This window comes from Typopeltis vanoorti, chromosome 3 (genome assembly GCF_054136105.1).
Source record: "Typopeltis vanoorti isolate ZY-2024b chromosome 3, IOZ_Tvanoo_1.0, whole genome shotgun sequence".
Lineage (NCBI taxonomy): Eukaryota > Metazoa > Arthropoda > Arachnida > Uropygi > Thelyphonidae > Typopeltis > Typopeltis vanoorti.
In genome coordinates, this window is record NC_143551.1 from 97,007,457 (window position 1) to 97,033,308 (window position 25,852).

General features: G+C 35.2%; 1 protein-coding gene across 1 annotated transcript in view; it reads left to right on the forward strand.

Annotated features, from left to right (window-relative positions):
* LOC150108407 (reelin-like) overlaps positions 1 to 25,852 on the forward strand; it is a 920,570-nt gene that overhangs the window by 274,966 nt on the left and 619,752 nt on the right. The window contains exons 15-16 of the mRNA XM_090390755.1: positions 3,842 to 3,905; positions 11,923 to 12,037. Of these exons, the coding sequence (XP_090246881.1) occupies positions 3,842 to 3,905; positions 11,923 to 12,037 (179 nt within the window). The remainder of the gene's footprint in view (positions 1 to 3,841; positions 3,906 to 11,922; positions 12,038 to 25,852) is intronic.

Below are 25,852 nucleotides of genomic sequence, written 5' to 3' on the forward strand. Positions count from 1 at the left end.
ACAACTATTACTGCTATGGAAACATTCATTTCCTATTCTAAATTCTCATCAAAGATGAGAATTTAAAGCAGAATGGGAGGTTGAATGCAAACACCACATTTCTTCAAGAAGTGTGAGGCTGAATAAGAGTCAAGCATATCACAATTGACTTCAACAGAAATCTTCATTGTACTTTTCTTTGTATAGTAAAACTCTTAATAGTTGCAATTAACCTCTGTTGCTCAGTCAGTATAGACGAAGCCCTTTTGTCAGAAAGACCTGGGTTTGATTTCCGTCCAAAAGGAACCTTTATCTGGTGTCTTTCGACCAAAGGTAAGTTAGCCGGTCTCATATGAATGTAGAGGTTTTTTCACTCAGATTTTTCCCAGATTCACTCAGAAGGTCAACTCAAAGTGTACATTTCCATCCCTTTGCCAGATGCATAACCATGTTCAATGCCATTCATACCTTTATCATGTTTGCATACTATAGCTGAACTTTCAAACACATTCTTACCATTTCTCCCATGATCACTTAGTTTCTCTGATTCTCTGCATTAGGTCTCATCCCAATAAGTAATTTTTCCAGGTTCCTGATATCAAATCCATTCAAGTGTAGGCCAACCTCTTATAACAAGTCTTTTCTGCTATCAAACACACTCCACACATCTAAAATCTCACATCCACACAGCCTGTGCATGTAATCATTTGTTGACATAGCCTTTCTTTTTAACTTGGTACTGTCATATCTCAGTAGCAAACCTGCAATTTTTACTTTCTCACTTTTGCTTTTTCGTTTCTTCAAACAGATGTTTCATATTATTATTATTATTATTATTATTACATAACACCTCCAGGTAGTCCAAAGACTCATCGAGGGAGGACACCTACTCTACAACTCTCCGTCTCCACCAACCACAAATAGCTTCATCATCTACACCAATGCCATATACAGTCAAGCACTACCACTACTATTTTCACAGACAATCACAAACATCCATGCCCATGGCAGGATTCGACCCTACAGCCTTTTGGCTGGAAAGCGGATATGCTAACCACTCGGCCAAACCATGCCGGCATATCCTTTCTCATATTATATTTGTCACCACTAAAATCATTAGTTTCAACATGAACTACCATCCCTTTTCTTTTCTGTTTTTCTATTATTTTTGTTCTATCTTTAATTTTCTCCTCAGGAAGCTAGAAGTTGTGACTCCATTGGCAAGTGCAAATTTTATAATTGAATCGCCATACCACATCACTACTTTTTTCTTTTTTCTTAGATTTTAATTGGCTTACCGTTTTATTATTATTATTCTTACCTAGTTTAGTGCTTTCCTTCCTCTTCTTGTTCTGATCATCTTTCCTATTCTAAAGTAATAAATTTAGTTTAATCCTTTATTCCAGTGAGAGCAAACAAAGTTTGTGCCTGAAAATATTTTCAGGACTGAATATAGTGTTGTCCTATCTTACTTGGGTAAGTAGTACAACACCAGGCAACTCGTAGCAAAGGTGGAGCAAGATACTAACACTCCTATCCCAGTATCTCCCATAATGCAAAACACATCTCCTTGTGGATATGTATACTGTTATGCATTAAGGGATTGGCCACTACCCAGACTAGTTTCGAACCTTTATTGAGGTCTCTTCAGTGGGAGCCAGGCCCAGAGTTGGAGATACCAGGCAGAAGCAGTAGCAAGGTCATCTTTACCTATAGGAGTTGCCAAAAGGTTTGCCACCTTTTTTTTATTAAATTACTCTGGATTTAGAGAAAGATGTTGAAAGTTTATTTTTCACTAGGTTAGACTATAATAAATTTAGTTTAATCCTTTATCCCAGTGAGAGCAAACAAAATTTGCACCTGAAAATATCTTCAGGACTGAATATAGTGTTGTCCTATCTTACCTGGGTAAGTACAAAGATGACCTTGCTACTGCTTCTGCCTGGTATCTCCAACTCTGGGCCTGGCTCCCACTGAAGAGACCTCAATAAAGGTCGAAAGTACACTGGGATAAAGGATTAAGCTAAATTTATTATAGTCTAACCTAGTGAAAAATAAACTTTCAACATCTTTCCTATTCTGTTTAGTAAACATTTTTTCTCCCACTTTTTCCAATTCTTTAGTCAATTTTCTAATAACATGATTTCTTTTAATCAGGATATTTCCATTGTAAGATTATCCTTGGATGTATTATCATCATTAGTGATGCAACATTTCTGCTTATCAGGACAAATGTTTTCCTCTGTAGTAACTACTTTAACTTTTGCTTTACATATTACCCTGTTTAGACAAGTTTTTGATGCCATTCTTAAGTATTAAAAACTAACAATATTTCTACAATTATGTTACTAAATACACTAAAAACCACACTTAATATACTAAAGATACACCAATTAATCTAAGAAAACATTTAATATATCAACAAAATTTACTGATCTTATAGGAAAATAAGTTATATAACATATAAGTTTCTATATGTTTTAATGAGCTTTATAATAGGTTTTATAGAGTAGTTGCTAAAAAAAATTTTCCGTTTATGACTGGAAAAATATGGGATCACTCCCAGAAGTTGTGTAAGAGGAATATATCTCTAGCCTCGTGCAGAAATTGTGTAGTTAGCAAGGACGTGGGTAAATGAGTGAAATATGTTGCTAGAAGTGTTCCTAATGAACAATGATAGGTATTGTAAATAATTGCTAGTGCAGATCTCCCATGATTAGTCTTCAGGCATGCTAGAAATGCCCATGTAATAATACCAATATTTAAAGTTACTCATAATGATAGTTCTTGTATTCTGTTAAGTTTTTTTTTTTTTTATCAATGCCATTTGCTTTGACCTTCAGAAGAGGTCTGGCCTATAGCAGCATCCAACTGTTAACTTCTACCTCACACTACCCTCTACCCCCACCCCCACTCACTATCAATGAGGATCTGTTCTCTGGTTGGATAAAATAAATTCACTAATGCCTTTTATTCTCCAAAGGGAGAAAGCAAGGCTGTTTAGCACACTGACTTTTTTTTTTTGTTTTTGGAAACTGGGAGAGATGGGGACAACTCCATCCTTTGTCAGCCACAGATAGATGGCCCAAGACTACCAATGATTTTAAACGACATCTTGAGAAGAGAGTACAGTAGAAAACTGCCACCATATATACTCTTAAGGTCAGTGGTCCCTGACCTTAACACTATATATTATTGTCTGAAATAACATGAGCTCTGTGGCCAATTTTCTTGAGTTGTAGAATTCAAACACCCAACTTTCTGGGGAAAAAAAAAAACCTACTCGCTTGTGCCAGAAATTGAGTAACTCAGGAACTAGTCAGAGTGAGGTTTAGGAAAATAGTTGGCAACTAAAACTGAATTTAAACAATATTTCTATAGAAGGCATAGTGCTATGGATACAAACACCATTTCCACAAGGCTGTTTTATTTTCATATGATATAAAAAGCAGCATCAGTCACTTTGTCAGTTATGTATATTCCTAATTAAAGTTAGATTATTTTAGGTTAAATTAAAATGAAAGTTAGTTTTTACAAATGACATTTTGTATGCTGTATTTTTATGATATGCACTGGCATATATTCATATTTGATGAAGTTTCCTACTATTTTAAATGGCTCTGGTTCTAAATTTGGTTGCTGTAATAACTTTCGTGATGCTTGCATATTGCATCATCTTGTCTTTATCCCTGTTATATTTTGAGCAATCATAAACAGTTCCTGTAAAGTGTGCCCTTACATTTTCATAAATGTTACTTTTTTTTCCGATAGCATTATTGAATGTTTATGCTATGAAACTGTATAATCTTCATATTATAATATTTACTTGATGTGTAATATTTAATATTTTATTTACTTCTAGTTTTTATTGGATTATGTCCAAATGCTTGTAGTAATCATGGAAAATGTACCACAGAGGGCTGCAAGTATGATTTTTTTTGGTATAGTTAATAAATTTTAATAATTTTTTACTAATTAATTATTTGCATTACAATATTTACTTTTACAACTAAAGGTTACTTCAATGTTTATTCATGCTTTTCTTATACAGGAACTACATGAATTAAGCTATCTTCCATTAAATATGTGTCTTGTAGCATGGCTTAGGTTTTATTTATTATTCACTATATCCTTTTCATAGTCTTAATTCACAAAGAAATAGATTGCATTGTGCTGAAGGTCTCATTATGATGGTCTTCCAGATTTTTGGAAGTGAAGCAGCTGAATTTGTTATGATTTGAGAATGTTGTGCTGTGGTGGATGCTAGAAATAGTCTATCAGATTTATATCTGCCTTTCTAAAGGAAGATTTTTTCCCCATTATATCTGGTGATATGTATCCATGGCATGGTCTGCTACTCCAGAATTAGTATTAGTGCAAATAATGGACATAGTTTTTATATTCTTCCACATTGATTTTTGCTGTTTTTCCAGTTCGTCCAACATAAGTTAGTTTGCAATAGCAAGGGATACTGTAGAAAACAGAATGATCTAGATGAGGATCTTTAAGTGAGTGGATAAGTGTAGTTAATTTTTGGTATAGCTTGAAGGAGATTGTACTTTATACCTTTCAAGAAGGCACAACCTTGTATTTTTCCCAGTATCTATCCTGAGGTTAAAAAATGTATTTTCTATACACTGCCACCTGGACAATAGTCTCTGTTGGTAATCCTTTACATCCATAGTGTTACAGACAACATCTCTCATTTTCTTCCCAGTCATGGTATAAAGGTGGCTTTCACTTCACTATATAAGATCTCCAGATTCTTGCAGCCTCCAAAATCTTCCTCTTCCTCCCACCTCCAAGAAACTGGGGGTTAGCAAAATTCAATGTTTACACAGCATTTGATATGTTGGCCCCAAACAAGATGTTCCAGAAAGAGAGAGAGAGAGAGAGATCTACATGTCAGAGATGTTGAAAAGAAAACACAAGTCCAGATTAGCTTTTCTCCTAACCAATGATAGTTATCCAATACTTTGACAAAAAAAAAAAAAAAGAAAGAAAGAAATGTCTTACATCAAACATAACTATTTTGTAAGGAAATTCAAGTAGCATCCAAAATGCTGCTGACTCTTCCTCCTCAGTGCACTAAAAATGAAGAAGGCTTGATCCTGAACCAGGTTTGGTCCTCATCTACAGACCTGTGCTATGACATGTATTACATTACAAAGCATGACATTACAAACTGGTGAACCTGCTTTCATGAATTTTTTGTTTAGTTTAATTTTTATTTGTTGTATTTTTTCATTGCATAATATGATATGTTTACCTTTTTTTGTAAGTATGCCAAATGATGAAATGTACCTGTTGATACACAAAACTAGTTCTAAGTTGAATGCAGAGGTATGTAATACTTCTGCATGTCATGTGGTCATTAAACAAAAAAAATTCTTTTGTATCAATCTTATAGACTCCCCCTTTACCAAGTTATAAGTTTCTATCATGACCCTCTTTCTGCCTGTTAACTAAATTTTGTGACCTACACACACCTTTAGTCTCTCCTATGATGAAATGTACCTGTTGATACACAAAACTAGTTCTAAGTTGAATGCAGAGGTATGTAATACTTCTGCATGTCATGTGGTCGTTAAACAAAAAAATTCTTTTGTATCAATCTTATAGACCCCCTTTACCAAGTTATAAGTTTCTATCATGACCCTCTTTCTGCCTGTTAACTAAACTTTGTGACCTACACACACGTTTAGTCTCTCCTAACAGGAAGCATTCCACAAACCTATCACCAACTTGATCACTCACCTCTGGATTCTCTTAACCTCCTCATTCACAGGAAACCCAGTCAGAGTTCAGTAGTCAAGATATGGCTGTATTATAACCTTATATATATATATTATAATAATAATTATCTCATCCCTATTTATTAATGTGTTTTCTTCAACATCCATATAATCTTTTAAGTGATTTTTCCAACTTTTGCAGTTTGCCCTGAATCTCAACTCTCTGTCCACCATCACTCCATCCTTAGCCTCATCAGTTTCTTGTAATCCAGTACTATCTGTTCAATACACAGTATGTAATGTCTTCAATACAGATTGCATAACCCTATGCTCTGCCTCATTAAACTGATAATCATTATCCTCTGGTCACACTATCAATTTATTTAAATCATCCTACAGGGTCCCTACATCACCTTTATTAGTGTGTGCATAATGTAAAACAAAAAAAAAAATAGAACATCAAATAGGGAGGTTCAAAATTTCCTCAAAAAATTAAAAAAATTATTTTCAACAACCTAAAATTCACTATTTTGACAACAAAAATTGCTAATGCAAATTGAAACAAAACTGCAAAATGTTCTTAGTTTACTCTTGTTCGTCTGTTATGATATTTTAATGTAAAATAATTGTGTGTTTGTAGCAATTAATTAAGTAATAATAAGTAAAAAGTGATAAATAGTAAAAAAAAGAGCTGAAAATTAAGTTGACATTAATTTTATACTAATAAGAACTTGTGAAAATCATCATTTTTCATTTCTTTGAAATAGGTTTTTAATATTATCATTGGTTTTACTTTGTTAAAATGAAGGAATGTTTTCATTATGAAAGTGTCGGAAAACTATTAAAAATAAAAGAATAAAGCTTAGCATTTTGATAATAGAATTAAATCCATATGTGACTTACAAGTTTATCAGAATATAATAATACTCTTTATTTATGCAACAGTTCTCTGTTTTATGAATGTGCCATGAAAACAAAATCAGATATTTGAAAAGAGAACATACTGGCTCCTGAAAGCATGTCTGGGAATGCCTGGAAAAGGTTTTGTGTAAACAAGACTGTCTTATGGGATAGATGGAATATTATCCTTCCCAGTTTGCATCATCAGCAAACATCTGAACACTCATCCCCAAATCATTCCCTATATTATTAATATAAACTTAAACAACAGTGGCTCTAGTGCAGAACCTTAAAGCATGCCACTAGTCACAATCATTCTCCTGGATTCCACACCAACATGTACTCTCTGGCCTGTCTGTCAGCCTCTTCCCTTATCCATACCATCAGCTTTATATCCATTCCCTTATGTAATAGTTTTCCTTGAAGTATTCTGTCAAATGTGTTGTAAAGTACAGCAGTATCATGGTATATGGCCATTTTTCCTTATCCATTTCAATTTTCTCTCTATAATTTATTACTAATTTAGTAATCTCTTACTAATTTATTCTTATAAAATATGAATAAATTAGTAAGGCAAGACCTAACTTTTATAGTGCTGTGCTTCCCACCACAGAGTACTATATTCTTACATTCTGCCCATTCCTGAATTTTACCTTTAAACAACTTTTTCTTAATCACCACACCTGAGATACTAATTAGTCTGTTATTTGTTACTTCTGTATTGAAGCCTCCTTTGTGTAATATATCTTGCCCACTTCCTACTCCTTCTGAACCCTGCCAGAACTGAGACTTAGATTAAACAGCTTAGCCAGAGATACTGTCGGTTCTCTTACACATTCTTGTAGCACATGTGATAACATACCATTCAATCCTACTGCTGAGCTGATGATGAAGGTTTATTTTTCACTTGGTTGGACTATAATAAATTTAGTTTAATCCTTTATCCAAGTGTGAGCAAACAAAGTTTGCACCTGAAAGTATCTTCAGGACTGATGTAAGGTGGTACAACACCAGGCAACTTGTTGCAAAGGTGGAGCAAGATAACATCACTCCTATCTCAGTATCTCCCATAATGCAAAACACATCTCCTTGCGGATATGTATAATGTTATGCATTAAGGGAAGGGCCACTACCCAGACTAGTTTCGACCTTTATTGAGCCAGGGCCATGGATACCTTACACAGAATCAAGTGGAAGAAAACTACTAAGCTCTTCAAAGGACTTCAGGCTTTCAGTCTAATTTTTTCCATTTATTGTTTTGTGCAATTTTTTTGTATGTTTTTGCAATTTAATATTATTTCTCTGATATTCCTATATTTCATCTCAGTCTCAGTGACTAAGATGAAATATAGGATTGATTAAACCTGTATTTATTTATTTAAATTTATTTAAAATTAATACTAGAAGTATCAGAAACAAGGGAAATGAAATAGTTGCATTGATTGAGATTGTTCACCCAAAAATTGTTGGAATAAGTGAGACATGGTTGGATGAGAGATAACATCCTGACAGGAATAGAGATGGTACACTATGATGTATTTTGTGAAGATAGAAAGGGTAAAAAGGTAGGTGTAATGCTATTTATGATCTAAAAAGAGTTATGTCCATATAAGATAAAGATGCAAGGGAGAAATAGTGGTAATGGTTTTGAGGTAGAATGATGTGAGATAGAAGTGAATAGAATGAAATACTTTGTTAGATGTTGCTATAGACCTGTATTAATGACTAGTATTAATTTTAAATAAATTTAAATTTATTTAAAATTAATACTAGAAGTATCAGAAACAAGTACAACACCGGGCAACTTGTTGCAAAGGTGGAGCAAGGTAACATCACTCCTATCTCAGTATCTCCTATAATGCAAAATACATCTCCTTGCGGATATGTATAATGTTATGCATTAAGGGGAGGGCCACTACCCAGACTAGTTTCGACCTTTATTGAGGTCTCTTCAGTGGGAGCCAGGCCCAGATGTGGAGATACCAGGAAGAAGCATTATGTAGCCAGTAAAACTAAGAATGATTATGGCAGGATGGCATTGATTGGAGATTTGATCATCTCATCAGAGAATGTTATTGTAAATGAGGTGTCAAATCTTCCTCCATTTGGTGAGAGTGACCATGAAGTGATTACCTCGGTGGGTGGTTGTCAACCATGTAAGGACTTCTGTAAGGAAAAGTATATGCAGAACTACAATGCTAGTGATTATGAGAAGCTCAGGAGACAGCTTGCAGCTGTTGCATGAAATGAGGAGTTGGATGGAAAGGAGATCAATGAAGCTTGTGTGATATTCAAGAACTATCTAGTAGAAGCAATATCTCAATGTATTCCAAAAGTCATAAGGGTAAATAAGGTAGGTGTGAAATGGATGAATGAAGAAATTAAGCATGCAATACAGAGAAAAAAAAGACATTATGAAGGCATCATAAGAGGAGTGATAATAATCAGTTCCATGAGGAATGCAAAGAACAGGCCAGGAGGATGACTCAGTTGGTAAGGGTAGCAAAAGTTCAGCATTAATATGAAGCAGCAGTTAGCTAATGAAACCAAAAATTATCCCAGGGAGTTTTTTTTGTATATGTACCTAGTGAAAATAAGATGATTACGTTGGATGGCATTGATTGGAGAAAATGATATAAGAACAACTGATGCAAGAATATACATTGAGATATTTAACGAGCAATTCATAAAGCTCTTTCATCCTTCTGAATGTGACATCACGGAGAGTTTGAGAGCAGTAGATGATGAGGAAGAGGTATATGGGAAATTAAACAAACTTCATATTAATAAGGCTTTGGGACTTGATGATATATCACCACATATTTTGAAGGAATGTGCCAGGGAGTTGACATCTGCCTTGACATATTTGTTTAATATGAGTCTTACATTGGATCAAGTTCCAAAGAAGTGGAAGGAAGGCAAGATTGTACCACTTCATACAGGAGGTGATAGAAGTCAAGCATCAAATTATAGGCCATTCTGTGTGTAGAGCTAAAGTGTTGGAAAGACCCATGAGAATCAATATCGAGAATTGGGTTGATAACAATAGTATTAACTTTGATAGACAGCAGGAATTTTCTAAAGGGAGGTCATGTTTTAGTAATATACTTATTATAATAAGGTGACAGCAGCATTGGATGTGGAAAATGGATACACAATAGTATACTTAGATTTTACAGACTTTTCATAGATTACCGCATAACAACTTGATAGTCAAACTAAATTGACATTTAGTTTGACTATCAAGTCTAGTGTATTATTATTATTATTTGACTATCAAGACTTATTAGACTAGCACATTGGATTATAGATTGACAGCCAATCTATAATCCAATGCGCTAGTCTAATATCCAACTAGTGCATTGGATTATAGATTGGCTGTCTGATAGGCAACAAGTTGTGTATGGGAGGGAGCAATATCCCAAAAGAAGAAAGTTCGTAGTGGTGTTCCTCAGTGGTCTGTTTTAGGACCATTGCTGTTTAACCTCAATGTTAATGATATTGGGGAAAGATTTGAAAGGGAATATTCAGTTCTTTGCAGATGATGAAAAGTTGAGACAAACTATGAGAAGTAGAGCAGATGTTGTGGCCTTACAGGAAGACTTGAATATTTTGAGTTAATTGGCAGAATAATGGGGATGATGCCAGTTTAATGTTGCAAAATGTAAGGTTTTAAAATTTGGGGAAAAAAAGACAGGATGTAGAATTTACTCTTGGTGGGGTATATTGTTGGAGGTGGAGTAAATAAGAGGATGTTGCAGTGATGGTGGATAAGGATCTCAAATTTAAAGAACATATTGCCAAAATTGTGAGGACAATACAACGAGTTCTGAGAATGATGTGAGGACACTGACTTGTAGAAGTAAGGATATTTTGGTTCCATTATATGATGCCACACTCCTGTGCACAGATTTGGTCACCTGGTTTTCAAAAGGATGAAGAGATGTTGGAGAAGATCCAGAGACAATCGACCAAAATAGTTACTGATCTCTGGAATGTTGAATATGAAGAATGGTTGACATAAATGCAATTTTTAGAGTCTAGTGGATAGGAGGAAGAGGGGATTATATGATAGAGTCATTCAAGTTAGTAAGGGGATTAACATTGAAAATGGTTTCTTAAAATTGTGGGAGATTGGAGGGGGGGGAGAACAAGAGGTCATCCCTGGAAGCTATATAAGGAGAGTGTGAGCAGGTTGTTTAGATGGATTTAAACTAAATTATTGATTGGAATGAATGCTTTGTCCAAGAGTGTCTGCAGAGAATTTAATGTGTTTACGGCATGGTATGATGATCTGCGTGTGAGCGAGCGAGTGAGTGAGAGAGAGAGAGAGAGAGAAAAGGGACTTCCTAGATGTTTCTGTGACTCTATGGGGTCTTGGAATAATAATAATAAGAAGAAGAATCTTCTGAACAAAGTTCAATCTTGGGATGAAGATACTATAAAAAAGTTTTCACTAATAAAAAAGGAGTTCATCATGCTAGACCTCCCTAATTTTTGCTCTTCTGAAGATACATAAAGCAAATGTTCCTTTAAGTCCGATTATTAATTGTATAGGTTGTTCAACCTATAATCTCTCAAAAACATCTGTCCAAGCTTTTCTCCACATTTACAGGAAATTTCTCTTCCTTCATTAAAAATTAGAAGATTTCAAGAATAAAATGTCAGAAAAATCATTACAAACATACAAATCGTCTAATATAATAAAATGTGTGTCATTTCTTATTTCAGTCTTATAACCTTTCTTATATAAAAGAATATTTTTCTCGCTATTCCAACTAGAGATTCTTCCTTCAAGCATTTGTGTAAAATCTTCATAGTTAATATGCAAGCAATCCCCTTCTTTTTTCAATATTCATATGCAGTATTCCATCAAATTCAGGTACTTTTCCTTTTTTGATATTCATGTTATTTTTAAAATCTCTTTCTATGCTGCTGTTCTCTATTATCTGCTTTGCTGGAGGAAAAGTTCAATATCCTGGAATAAAAATCCAGCCAACCTCAGGTGAAACTCACCTGCCACTATTTGGTGGCTAATTCATCATTTGTTCAAAACCTATAAATTTTTCTCATGTCCTCGATGGGATTTTTACTCAGTTGAAAGGAATTGTTGCATCCAACTGTTCTCATATGGAAGTACAGTGTACTTTTCTGTTATATCTTAATATGAAAAACATTTTAATTTCTCCACTCTTCAGAATCAGATTATAAATATTTAAAATTCTTGTTTTAAATATAATTTGCTGAATCTGTGTTATTAAAATTTAAAAGTTATTAAAATAATTAATCTGTACTGTTTTTATTTTAGATGTGAAATTGGATATTCTGGATTAAGTTGTCAAAATATTATAATATCAAACCCAACATTTCTTTCTGAATTATTTTCTTATCCAAATATTCAGCCTACGCAAAATATTATAAAGGTAAGATTTCATTATGTTATATTAACACGTTCACTGCCACACTACTTGGGCATAGTTTGTTACCGTACACCAAGCATTTTCACTTCTTCAAGGTCAGTATACAGGTAATCTTGTTGCCGGCAGTAAGCGTCATATGAGTAGTTGGCTTGTGAGGCTCATATACCATCTACGAGTATACACACTTTCGCTGCTAGCTCCGCACGCCAAGCATTTTCACTTCTTCAAGGTCCATACAGGTTATCTCGTTGCCGGCGGTAAGCGTCATACAAGTATATTTGTAGTTGGCTTGTGATGCTCATATACCAACTATGAGTATACGTGTAGTTGGCAGTGAACGTGTTAATGTATTTTTTGTATTAATGTATTATTAATATATTTCATATTTCTGTTGAATATGTTTTCAGCTATATGCTAAATGGAGACCATTAAATTTCAAGAGATATGCCAAATTTATTTAATTATTTTCATGTGATGTGTGTGAAATGGAGAAGAAGCAGTTTTTATTTCATTTTAATATCTTCTTGAAATATGTATGTATCATTTTACATTTTTTTTTAATATGAAGATTGGGAATTCTGTGATTTGAGAGAAAGAGAGAGAGAGAGAGCAATAGAAGAAGAAAATTTCCGACTCTGGACCTTTTGCTTGTCTAAAATTGCTTTCTGTTGATGTTTTTCAATATAAAAACTTTTTTCGTGATCATTACTTATGAATCTATGCATTTGATTATTTTGAATGAATAAACATTCAAAATAATCAATGAATTTTTATTCTTCTTAAATAAACTTCTTTCCTAAACCTTACCTGTACTCTGACCATGACACGATTTGCTATAGGTTCTTCTGTCTCTTATGGGATTGATAAAAAAATAAATAAAAATTTGGAGTGTAATTTTATATATTGAAATAAATTTCAGTAAAAATTGCTGTTATCAGATCAATGATCTCTTAACCGTAAGTTGAGATGATAGTTCATTAAATGGAAGAAAAGTAGTTATACTCATATTCCAAAATTCTTCTCAAATACTGCATTGAAAAGCTGTGAACCAAATATGAATAGATCTAAGAGTAAAAATAATAAATAAATAATATATATATATATATATATATATATATATATACACACAGGGCTCCAGAAATACAACTTAAATCTACTACTACATGGTAGCCACAAAAACATTTTCCTTGCCCAAGGTGTCAGTCTACATGAGTAGTTTAAAAAAAAACTAAATGGTATATTGACAATATAAAGTACCACATTATTTAATTCTCTCTCTCTCTCTCTATACATTAGACATTATAAAGAGAGAAATATGCTTTCCTTTCTTTCATGCTTACATGGTGATCAGAATACATTTTGAAAAATTGTGGAGACAACTATCATGTTATTTGAGTAAAACTTTAGTTTAATATAAACCAAAATCAACACTCGACATTTTGACCTTCATATCAAGGTCATCATCATCATCTGGAGCATACACAGTATATACAGAGAAACAGGTTGGTCAGTAACTTTAGCAAACCATGTAGATTGTAGTGCAGTTTGTTTCTCTGTATATATTGTGTATGCTCCAGATGATGACCTTGAAATGAAGGTTGAAACGTCGAGTGTTGATTTTGGTTTATATTAAACTAAAGTTTTACTCAATAACATGGTAGTTGATGCTCCAGCACAACTCACTTTGTGTTTTATTTCATTTATTGTTCATCATGAAGGGTGATTTTATATAAATTATCTATAAACAATAATTTAATAAGGAAGACAAATAATAAAATTCACGAAAACAAGAAAGTAGATAGCACTCAATGTAGAATCAGTACTTGCTTTTTATGATGCACTCAGTCTTGAACTTGTTTTTGTAAGATAACGGTATTCTTTAAGTATTAAAATTTTTCAAGCATTTAATTACACTAAGCGAATTCATGTTGTGAGCCGTGAAAATAAGCTTAGAAGAATGCTGTATTAAAATTGCTCACCCAGTTAAGGATTTATTGTTTTAAGAAAGAATAAGGTGTTCAATTATTATTATTATTATTATTATTATTATTATTACCCCAAGACCCCATGGAGTCAAAGACTTATCTAGGAGGTCCTTTTATTATACACACAGCTCATCATACCATGCCTTAAACACACTCAAATTCTCTGCAGACACCACACTCTCAGGCAAGGCATTCCAATCATTCACATCTCTGCATGCAAAAAACCAGCTTCTCATTCCCCTGCTCACACCCTCCTTATACATCTTCCAAGGATGACTTCTGGTTCTCCCCTGATCTCCCACTGTTTACTGTAGAACCTCTCCAACATATAACAACCCCCTTACTTAATTGTAGGTCGGTATCATATCTCCCCTCTTCCTCCTATATACTATACTCTGTAAATTGCATCTTCTCAACCTTTCCTCATATTTGATATTCTAGAGGTCAGAAATTACCATTATTTCCAACATCTCTTCATCCTTTTGAAAACCAGGTCATTAAATCTGTGCACAATAGTCCATGTGTAGCCTAAACAAAACCTTAAATAATGGAACAAGAATCTCCTTACTTCTACAAGTCAGTGCCCTCTGCATCAATTGTGCCAATTGTAATTTTTGTGTTTAAAATTACCACTTTGTTAATGAAATTAAAAATATAAAAAAATAAATTATTATCTATTAAATAATAACTGATTACATATGTTGGGGGTATGTATGTACATGTAAGGTTAATATTAAACTAAATGAATAGATGTAATCGGTGGCTAATTCAAATTAGCGACCAATTAAAATTTATTTATTAGAAAGGATTGATAAAATCCTTTCTAATTACCCCAAAATAAGTGTCATTTAATTGAAATGCATTCATAATAAGAATTTACATGTTTTTCTCACACTTTAAGTGTGTAAGATTAATATTTTCAAGTAAAGCGCCTTAATAACACGTAATGGCAGCACATTTTCTCACTTCATTACTGAAATGAAAAAACAGAAGTGTGATGCATACTCAAGTATGTGCGAAGTGAAAAGAACATTTTAATTTATTTCAAAGCCATATGGAGAAACTTTGAAAGTTTCAAAATTTTTCCCAGACAGCTTCTGAGAATACATTCCTCAGCATCAGAGTTGCCCAGCTTAAGGTTTCTGCCTGGTCTCGGAAGATAACCAACCATTTTAAAGCAGATGTCAGGGCAGGGATACCTTTATCAAATGCACTAATTAAAAGCAAATATACAGCTGCCAGAGTAGCATTCGTGCAACTCTGTAGCGCAAGCTAGGACAACTCTGAATCCAAGAATTGTATTCTCATAAGCTCTCTGGTAAAATTGTTTCACAATTTTACCAGAGAGCTTATGAGAATACAATTTCAAAGCTTTTAGCTTTGAAATAATGATGGATCTTTAATATCCACTATTTCTCTATAATAGAACACTATAATATTACTGTGAGAGAAATGCAGCATTTTTTGGAACTCAATAGCAGATATTTATGAAGTATTTCATATAGAAAGAAAAATGTTTAAAAGTTATCAATTGTTATATTATGAAAATGACAGAACAACAGGTGGGGGAAAGGGGATATTATTATTATTACTATCTGAAATCTCCAGAGAGTCAAGGACTCATTGAGGGAGGCTATAAATCACCAAAACCAGCTGTCGTACCTTCCCTTAAATTCATTCACACTAGAGGCACTCACTACCCCTAAAGGCAAATTATTTCACTCACTCACTGCTCCTGGGAGAAAATCCTAGCTCTTACCCCTTTCTTGACTCTGAACAAACTTAACTTCCATGGATGCCCCCCCCCCAATGTTCTCTCCCCACCTTCCATATAACAGAAAATTTCATCAGATATATTCTATAACACCCATTCAAAAGTTTATAGACCCTCTTTCTCCTGTTAACCAGTCTAAATCCACATACTCGCAATCTGTCCTCATAATCTAAATTCCATAATCCAGATATAATCTTTGCAACTCTTCTCTGCACCTTTTCCACTGCTTCTTTATTCCCCTTGGAACCCAGGAGACCAAATCTGTGCACAATAATCCAGGTGTAGTCTTATCAAAGCCTTATAAAGAGACAAAAATGACTTCCTTATCTTTACAGTTCACTTTAACATTGCAGTTATCATATGAGTTGTATTTACAACTTTTGCTATGTGATCTTTGAACCTTCAACTTCCTATGCACTAATATGCCAAGATCCCTTGCCTTCTCAGTTTCTTGTAGCATAATCCTGCTAATATAATATGCTGCTGGAAGTCCCCCTCCCCATCTTCCATGTAACAAAAAATTTCATCAGATATACACATAATCCACATAAATGCATAACTTTACACTTACTAACATTAAAATGACAGCCATTTTCATTGCCCAAATTTCCAGCCTATTCAATAATTTTGTAATTGCTGAATATCAGTAGCATCCTTGATTGTCCTACATCATCTTTACATCATCAACAAACAATTGCGCATCTGATGTTAGACCCTGCCTGATATCATTAATGTATTGATTAAACAATAATGGTCCAAGGGCTGAACCGTGAGTTACACCACTGGTCGCCTTAAATCTGTGAGACTCAAGTTACACAAACATAAAAGACCTAGCCAATTCGGCTGAACATTCCTTTAGCAAAGGAGCTGATATTCCATCTGTCCCTATAGACAAATTCTTATCCACGTTATGCAATAGCTCCTCACCCTCATTGTTTTGAGCTTCTAACTCTTCACCCAATGTAGCAGTAGCACTGTGCACCATGTTACATACATCTGGTTGATATATCTTAGCAAAGTGAGCACTCATTAACTGAATAATCTCTTTAGATTCTGGCACTCAAGTACCATCTGCATTCAATAAAGTTATTCTTCCACATTCATTCTTTCTTTTGCTTGTGGCATAATGATAAAATTCTTTAGGATTGCCTTAAGCTTGCGTAGCCAATTTCTTTTCATACTCTGATTTAGCTTTCCTCACAATATTTTTCTGTTGCTTTTCTGGCCTGAGCTTTATATATTTCATAGCTCCTCTCACTCTTATTCTCACGATATTCTTTCCATCTCTTGCTTAATAAGGTTGCATCCGTTTCACTCCCAACCTATTTATTCTTAGAACATTAGGGATACATTCATATACCACCTTATTTAAGCACTTTTTCAAAAATTCCCATGTATTGCTGACATTTGTCCCATTCAGTAACTGATACCATGGGACCAAAGATAGTATTCTCCTAAGTTGATCATAATTTCAAGCTTTGCAGTTCAGCATGTAACTTGTTTTAATCAAAGCATCAATAGAATTAGATACTTCCCAAGAAAGCACAGCATGATCACTGTCACCAGTTGGTAGTAAAATAGTGATATTCTTAATAGACCCCCCCCCTCTTCTGACGCTATGAGCAAATCCTACATGCTTTGACCTATAGTTTCTTGTGTATAGACATAATAAATTACCACCTAGCCTCTTCTTATAATTAGACATGCAATCTATTTGGTCTTGTTCTAGGATTTTCTCTTTTACCTCCCTAGACATACTTAAAAAGGTCGAACCCAAAGCATATTTTTCCCACCCTTTTGCCACATACATAACCATGTTCAAAGACATTCATATCTTTATCACATTTGCATACCATAGTTGAACTTTCACAGATATTTTTCCCATTCCTCCCTTGATGATCTAGTTTCCTTGACTCTCTGCATTGGATCTCATACCAAGAAGTAATTTCTCCAGGCTCCTGATGGCAAATGAATTAAAGTGCAGGACATCCTTTTTATACAAGTCTTTTCTGCCATCAAACATACTCCACACATCTAAAAACTTGCATTCATTTCTTCTACACAGCCTGTGCTTGAAATAATTTGCTATCATCACCCTTCTTCTTAACTCGGTATTGTCATATCTGAATAACAATCCTACAATTTTTATTTTCTCACATTTTTTTCTCACTTTCCACCCCCCCCCCCCCAACAGACCTTTCATATCTTCTCTCATACTATATTTGTGACTATTTATATTATTAGTACCTACCAGAACAACAATCTTTTACATTCATTTTTTTTGTTTTCAATTACGTTTTTTCATATTTTTAATTTTCACCTCTGGGAAACTAGAAGTGGTGACTCCCTCGGCAAGCTCAATTTTTAAGATTGAGTCACCATACCATATCACCTATTTTTTTTAGATTTTAACTGGCTTACCTTATTGTTATTAATATTATGATTAATAAATTCAGTACTTTCCTACCTGTTCTTGTTCTGAGCCTTTTTCTTATCCTGTCTAAGTTTAGTGAACTTGAGCTTTAGACACTGCCTTGTTGTGATAAGTTTTAGGCACGATTCTTAAGAGCAGTAAAAACTAATAATATAAAAATATGTTATAAAATTCTGTAGCACAATAATATACTAAAAATACACAATCAAATCTAAGAAAACACTTAATAAATCAACAAAAATCACAGATCATTCAGAAGATTTCTAACAGCATGTCTTTTCACCTGATAGCCTCGATATGAATATGGTTTTGAGGATATGATATGCTGAATTTTTAATTACTACAAAAAAACAAATACTCTTTCATAATATTATTATTATTATTATTATTATATAGGCCTCCAAGGAGTCATAAGACTCATCATGGGAGGTCCTCCCTAGGAAATATCTATCAAGACTCATGATGGCAGGTCCTTCCTAGGAAACACAAAGTCCATCATACCACTCCTTAAACTCATTGACTGTTCTCGCTCTCACCCCTCTATCAGTGATGCATTCCACTGTTCGACTGCCCTCCATGCAAAGAAACCACTCCTCACCCACTTGCTCACAATTTCCTTTCGTAACTTCCAGGGATGGCCCCTTGTCATCACTCCTTCCCGATGTACAACCAAGCGAAAGAACTCCCCAGTGTCAACCCTGTAACCATCTCTCAACAGTTTAAAATCTCAATCATATCACCTCTCCTTCTTCTATCCACCAAACTCTGCAGTCCACATTCCCTCAGCCGAACCTCATAACTAACATTGTAGAGTCCTGAAACTATCTTTGTTATCTGCCTTTGTACCCTTTCCACAGTTAACTTATCCCCTTCAAATCCTGGGGACGAAATCTGAGAACAGTAGTCTGAGTGTGGTCTGATCAGGATCTTATACAATGGAATGATAACTCTTTTATCTCTTCAGGTCAGTGTCCTTCTCATTATTGCAGCAGTCCTCTGTGTTACCTTCACCACCTTTGTAATATGTCCCTTGAATTTCAGGTATCTATCAATCATCAACCCAAGATCTCTTGTCTCTCCTACTTCCTCCAGTATAGCTCCTCCAATAGATTATGCAGCATCCCATCGATGTGTACCAAACCTCAAGACCTTACATTTTGCTGCATTAAATCGACACCTCCATTCATTTAACATCTGTCTAGCTTATTCAAATCTTCTTTCAGGACTACCACATCTGCACTATTATTATGCACTATTACTAATAACCCTTCCCAACTTCACATCATCTGCAAACAACTGAATATCCCCCTGCAATCCACTGACAATGTCATTGATATAAAGGTTAAACAATATAGGTCCCAGTACTGAGCCCTGTGGGACCCCCACTCGTAACCATCTGCCTCCTTGAAACTGCCCCACCATATACAACGCTCTGATACCTATCGGACAGCCAATCCTGAATCCAGTTGACCAACCTGACATCCAAACTCATGTGCTGCAACTTAAATATCAGCTTATCATGTGTCACCCTGTCAAATGCCTTCGCTAAATCCAAGAAAATGGCAGTTTATGCCTTTCCCTCATCTACTGCTCTTGTAACTTTATTATAAAAGGCTAGCATATTACCAAAACAACAGCACCCCCTTCACAAATCCATGTTGACTCTCACAGATAACATTACCCTCATCTGCCCAATGTTGTATGCGGGTCCCTAACTAATTTCTCCAAGATCTTAACAACTACTGATGACACACAAACTGGCCTATAATTAGACACTTCCAGTGTTCTACTGATCTGGAGACCAAATCTGAGAACAATAGTCCAAGTGTGGTCTGATCAGGGTCTTATACAACGGAATGATAACTCTTTTATCACTTGGATAAGAAAGAAATATAAAAAGAAAAATAAAGTTCTGAACCTTAAAGGAGATAAAGGGATGGAAGAAAGTGAAGTTGACTTGTTTATGCTATGACTTTTATAAGAATTCTTTGGATTTCTTCTTGAGAGAAGCTGTCAGTGATTTTCTGGGTAATGTGTTTCTTATTATTCTTTAAAAGGACATTTTGCTTGATAGTTTCTACTACTACTTATTATTATTATTATCATACCAGTATCTCCATGAAGTCAGATTACTCATCATGAGAGACTCCACACTAAGCTTTATACACACAACTCCTATTACACTTCTGCTTAAACTTATTTACTGTCAAGTCATTAAGAACTAATCCTGGCAATCCATTAGCACTCATTCCACTCATTAATCACTCTCCAAGAAAATCTCCTCTGCATACCCTTACTAACCATACTTCCCACAACTTCCAGGGATGATCCCGGTTCTCATTCTCTCTGTATTCATTATGTAGTAAAAAATTTCTTTTGTGTTAATCTTATACAGGGTGTCCCAAAATTCATGCAAGATTTAAATTTAGCGCCATTTGTGCGGTAAAGTGTTGCCAACGAGAAAAAAAAGACAGCGTTACAGCTGACGGTTCAGCTGACAGTTTATTAAAAATGGAGCGCTACACGAAAGAACAACTCATTTTCATTGTTATGTAATATTTTGAAAATAACGAAGGTTTGGCAGCTACAGTTCGCAATTTTCATACAAAATATGGTTGGAATAGTGATTTAACTTCATCAACTGTGAAAAGATTAATTCAAAAATTCAAGGAAACTGGATCAATTAGTGATCTTATACACTCTGGCCGTCCTTCAACAAGTCATTCAACAGAAAACATCGAAGCAGTCGTGAGAGTGTTGCTGAGAGTCCGGGAACATCAATTGAATTGGGCATTTCGAGAAGCTCTCTACAGCGTATTCTCTCGAAAGATTTGCATCTTTATGCTTATAAAGTTCAATTGACTCAAGAACTGAAGCCTACTGACCACACACAGCAAAGAGAGTTCATTGAATGGATTATGGAACAACAACAAGTGGATGCTTATTTTTCGAACAAAATCATCTTCAGCGATGAGGCTCATTTTCATCTTGATGGCTTCGTTAATCGACAAAATTGTCGCATTTGGGGTTCAGAAAATCCACGAGTGATTGTTGAGAAACAAATGCATCCACAACATGTCACTGTTTGGTGTGGATTTTCAGCTGGAGGCATCATTGGTCCATTCTTCTTCGAAAATGCGGCTGGTAAGGCAGTAACAGTTAATGGTGCTCGTTATCGCGACATGATAATCCAGTTTTTTGTGCCTAAATTGCAAGATATGGATGTGGACGACATGTGGTTTCAACAAGATGGTGCCACATGCCATACAGACCAAGAAACAATTCAATTACTGCATGAGTCATTTCCTGGTTGTGTAATTTCCCATTTTGGTGATCAGAATTGGCCGCCCAGATCATGTGACTTAACGCAATTGGACTTTTTTCTTTGTGATTTTTTGAAGTCTAAGGTTTATGCCAACAAGCCCACGACCACCCACGCCTTGAAGGAGGAAATTGAGCGCTGTATCGATGAAATTCAGCCACATTTGTGCAAAACGGTCATGGAAAATTTCGACAAAAGAGTGCGTATGTGCCATTAAAGCCGTGGAGGCCATTTACCCGATATGCTATTCCATGCATAACCCTATACTCTACTTTATGAATCAATAAGAAATTACAATTTTTAATTAAAAACCTGTGTTTTCTATCAAAATTACTTCTTGCGTGAATTTTGGGACACCCTGTAGAAGCCATTTATAATCTTATAAATTAGTAATTTATAAGTTTTTATCTTGTCCCCTCTCCTCTGCCTATCATTTAAACTTTGGAACCTGCACACCTTCAATCTCTCCTCATAGGGATTTTTGAAAGTTTTTTCACTTCATTATAAATTAAATTAAAGATGTCAGGAAAGTATATTCTTATTTAATCCTCTATCCAAGTGCAAGCAAATAAATTTTTTGCTAGAAGTATCTTCACAACTAAGCTACTTGTATATAAAAGAGGCTAATTACTTCACAGTAATTGCCTTATTATCCCATAATGCAAATTATACATCCTTTCAGGTATGTATAAAGCTGTGCATAATGGGAAGGGCCATTACCCAGACCAGTTTTGATTTTTGTTGACCTTTATTGAGGTCTCATCAGTGGGAGCCACACCCTGAACGGATACCAAGGTTAAATGAATGCAAAAGTCATATATTTCCCATATACAAGTGAAAAGGCATAACACCTTATTATTAAAATACTCTGGATTAGATCTAGTTGTCAAAAGTTTTTCATTTTTAACTGGTCTGGGTAGTGGCCCTTCACATAATGCATAGCTTTATACACACTCAAAAGAATGTGTTTTGCATTATGAGATAATAAGACAGGGCTGGCAATTTGGGATTTAGCCGACCAAATTGTATTCTTATTGGTTAAACCAAAATAAAAAATAAAAAATGATGGTACAACATGACAAAATTTCATGCCGGCTGGGGCGTCGCCCGGTTAAACAAGGCCCCCGTTGTTTTCGCCAGGGAACCAGGGCGAACAGCGAAAAGTCAGCTACTGGAACAAATCTGAAAACAAATGTTCAAAGCTGTATAACTGAGAGGAGACCTCCACATAGCCTTTAAAGGAATGCGGAGAACCGACCAGGGCTTCTGACCTAATGTCCAATCCTCACCTTCGCGTGGTGCACCCTGTTGGGTATCTACTTTGATACTGAACGAACGAGGATGGGCTGGCAATTTGGGATTTAGCCGACCAAATTGTATTCTTATTGGTTAAACCAAAATAAAAAATAAAAAATGATGGTACAACATGACAAAATTTCATGCCGGCTGGGGCGTCGCCCGGTTAAACAAGGCCCCCGTTGTTTTCACCAGGGAACCAGGGCGAACAGCGAAAAGTCAGCTACTGGAACAAATCTGAAAACAAACCCCAACTCAACATCACCAGAGTTAAAGATCGGTACTATCAACGTAAGAAGCCTGAATGGCAAAGAAATGGAGCTAGCTGAGGAATTAGATAAGTACCAGATCGACATAATAGGGGTGACTGAAACAAAAAAGACCAAAACTGGTGAGATCTTTCTGAGCAATAAATACAAAATGTTATATTCAGGCAATAACAATCAAGGAAAAGAAGGAGTAGCCATAGTATTCAACACAAAATACGAGGCTAATCTTCTTGAATGGCAGTCAGTCTCAAGTAGAGTAATGTGGGCAAATATGAGAATGGGGAACTGGACAATGAGACTTATTTGTGCCTATGGTCCCACAGAAGGTTCTACTAAGGTAGAAGTGGAGGAATTTTTTGAGGCTTTAGAAAAAGCAACTGACACAATGAAAAAGGAAAAGTTGGTCCTTGTTGGGGATCTAAATAGTAGAGTAGGAAATGATTGTGAGACATACAAAAATATTCTGGGAAAATTTGGAGAAAAGAGCAAAGCTAATAATAATGGCAAATATCTGTTGGATTTCTGCTCAGGACATGGACTGGTTATTACTAACACCATGTTCCAACATAAAAATGTGCACAAATTCACATGGACAGAAGAGGCTAGGAATAAGAAAAGTCTCATTGACTATGTTATTGTTGATAGTGATGTTTTCTCCCTGGTGCAGGACACCAGAGTGTACAGAGGATTTGAAATTGGAAGTGATCACTATTTAGTCTTGAGCAGGATAAAATTGAATTTCATATTGAAAAGAATAACATGTAAGAAAGTTTTAAAGCGAATAAAAGTTGAGCAGCTCTCAGATGTGAACTGTAGACTAAAATACAGAAATATTATTGAAAAGAAAATGAAAGAGTTTGAGAACAGGAATCAAACCTTGGAGATTCGGTGGCAAACTCTGAAGGAAACATTGATTGATTCTGCCAGAGAGGCATGTGGTGAAGTTGTGTGCAAAGATAAAAAAATCAGAACTCCCTGGTGGACACAGGAAGTTAAAGAGGCAGTGAAGGAAAAGAAGAAAGCATATCAAAGGTTCCTGGCAAATAAGTCAGCTTTTACTCTTACAGAATACAGAGACAAATGTAAGAGAGCTAAACAGTGTGTAAAACTAGCTAAACAAAAGTCATGGGAGGACTTTGGCAAGAATATAGAAAATAAATATCAAGAAGGTGGCAAAATATTCTGGAGGTTGTTGAAGAAGCTTAGGAATGGAGGAAAGAGTGCTGTAAAAGGAATTAGAGATGATAAAGGTGAAACGAAAACAGGAGAAAAAGATATCCTTGAAGTATGGAGTAATTACTTTGAAAAACTGCTAAATGAAACAAGCAGTGATGACAGCACAGTGATAAAAAACACTGACCAGGCATGCAGTCAGGAATACATATCCATACTTGAAGTAGAAAAAGCCATCAAAGGCTTGAAATGTGGAAAGGCAGCAGGAGTAGATGATATTCGACCAGAAATGCTGAAGTATGGTGGTATAAGAGTCTTACAGTGGCTGCACTGCATAGTTCAGAAAGCCTGGACAGAGGGACGAATTCCCGATGATTGGAGTAGAGCTCTCATAGTACCCATATATAAAAAGGGAAATAAAACTGAATGTGAGAATTACAGAGGTATTTCCCTACTGAGTGTTCCTGGCAAGATCTATGCAAGTATACTTGAGAAACGGTTGAGAAGAATTGTGGAAGAAAAGCTTGGTGAAGAACAAGCTGGATTCAGGCCAAATAGAGGCTGTCAGGATCAGATCTTCACTTTACGACAAATAGTCGAGAAAGCATGGGAATATAACAAAGATCTGTATTTAAGTTTTGTCGATTTGGAAAAGGCATATGACAAGGTGCCAAGAGAGAAGCTATTCAATACGCTGCAGTTATATGGTGTCAATGGGGCATTATATCAAGCAATACTTAGTCTTTATTTGAGTTGTGAGTCAGCAGTTAGAATTGAAGGAAGTACAGGAAGATGGTTTAATGTTAAATCTGGTGTGAGACAAGGATGTACATTATCCCCTCTGTTATTCATTATCTATATGGATCACATTATGAAGGAATGTGGTATTAAACCTGATATCAAAATTGGAGATGTTAATGTCAGCTCTTTGCTTTATGCGGATGATGTTATACTTCTAAATAAATCCGCTACAAGTCTGCAAGATTCTCTGACTAAATTGAATAGCTGTTGTAATAGATATGGTATGAAGGTCAGCAATAAAAAGACAAAGACAATGAAAATAGGCAGAATCATTGAAAATGTCAACTGTGTTGTGAATGGAGAACCTGTGGAACAAGTAAAACATTTCAGCTACTTAGGCACAATTTTTACTGAAGATGGTAAACTAAATATAGAAATAGACAACAGAATCAGCAAAGCTGGTATCGTGGGAAGTCAATTGAATAAATTCATATGGAATAAGAAAGAAATTAGTCGGAACACTAAATTAGCTGTATACAAGACTGTGTTCAAACCAATTTTAACTTATGGATCTGAGAGCTGGGTCAGAAGTAAAACACTTGACCAAAGACTAGAGACCGCAGATATGAGAGTCCTGAGAAAGATTAGAGGTGTGAACAGATGGCATCAATGGCAATATCATATTAAAAATGAGGATATTAGGAAAGAACTTGACATTGTCAGCATCCAGGAATGCGTTAGCAGAGCTAATCTCAGGTGGTATGGTCACTTAAACAGAATGGGAGAGGAAAGATTAGCAAAACAAGTGTTCTCTGCCAGGTTGG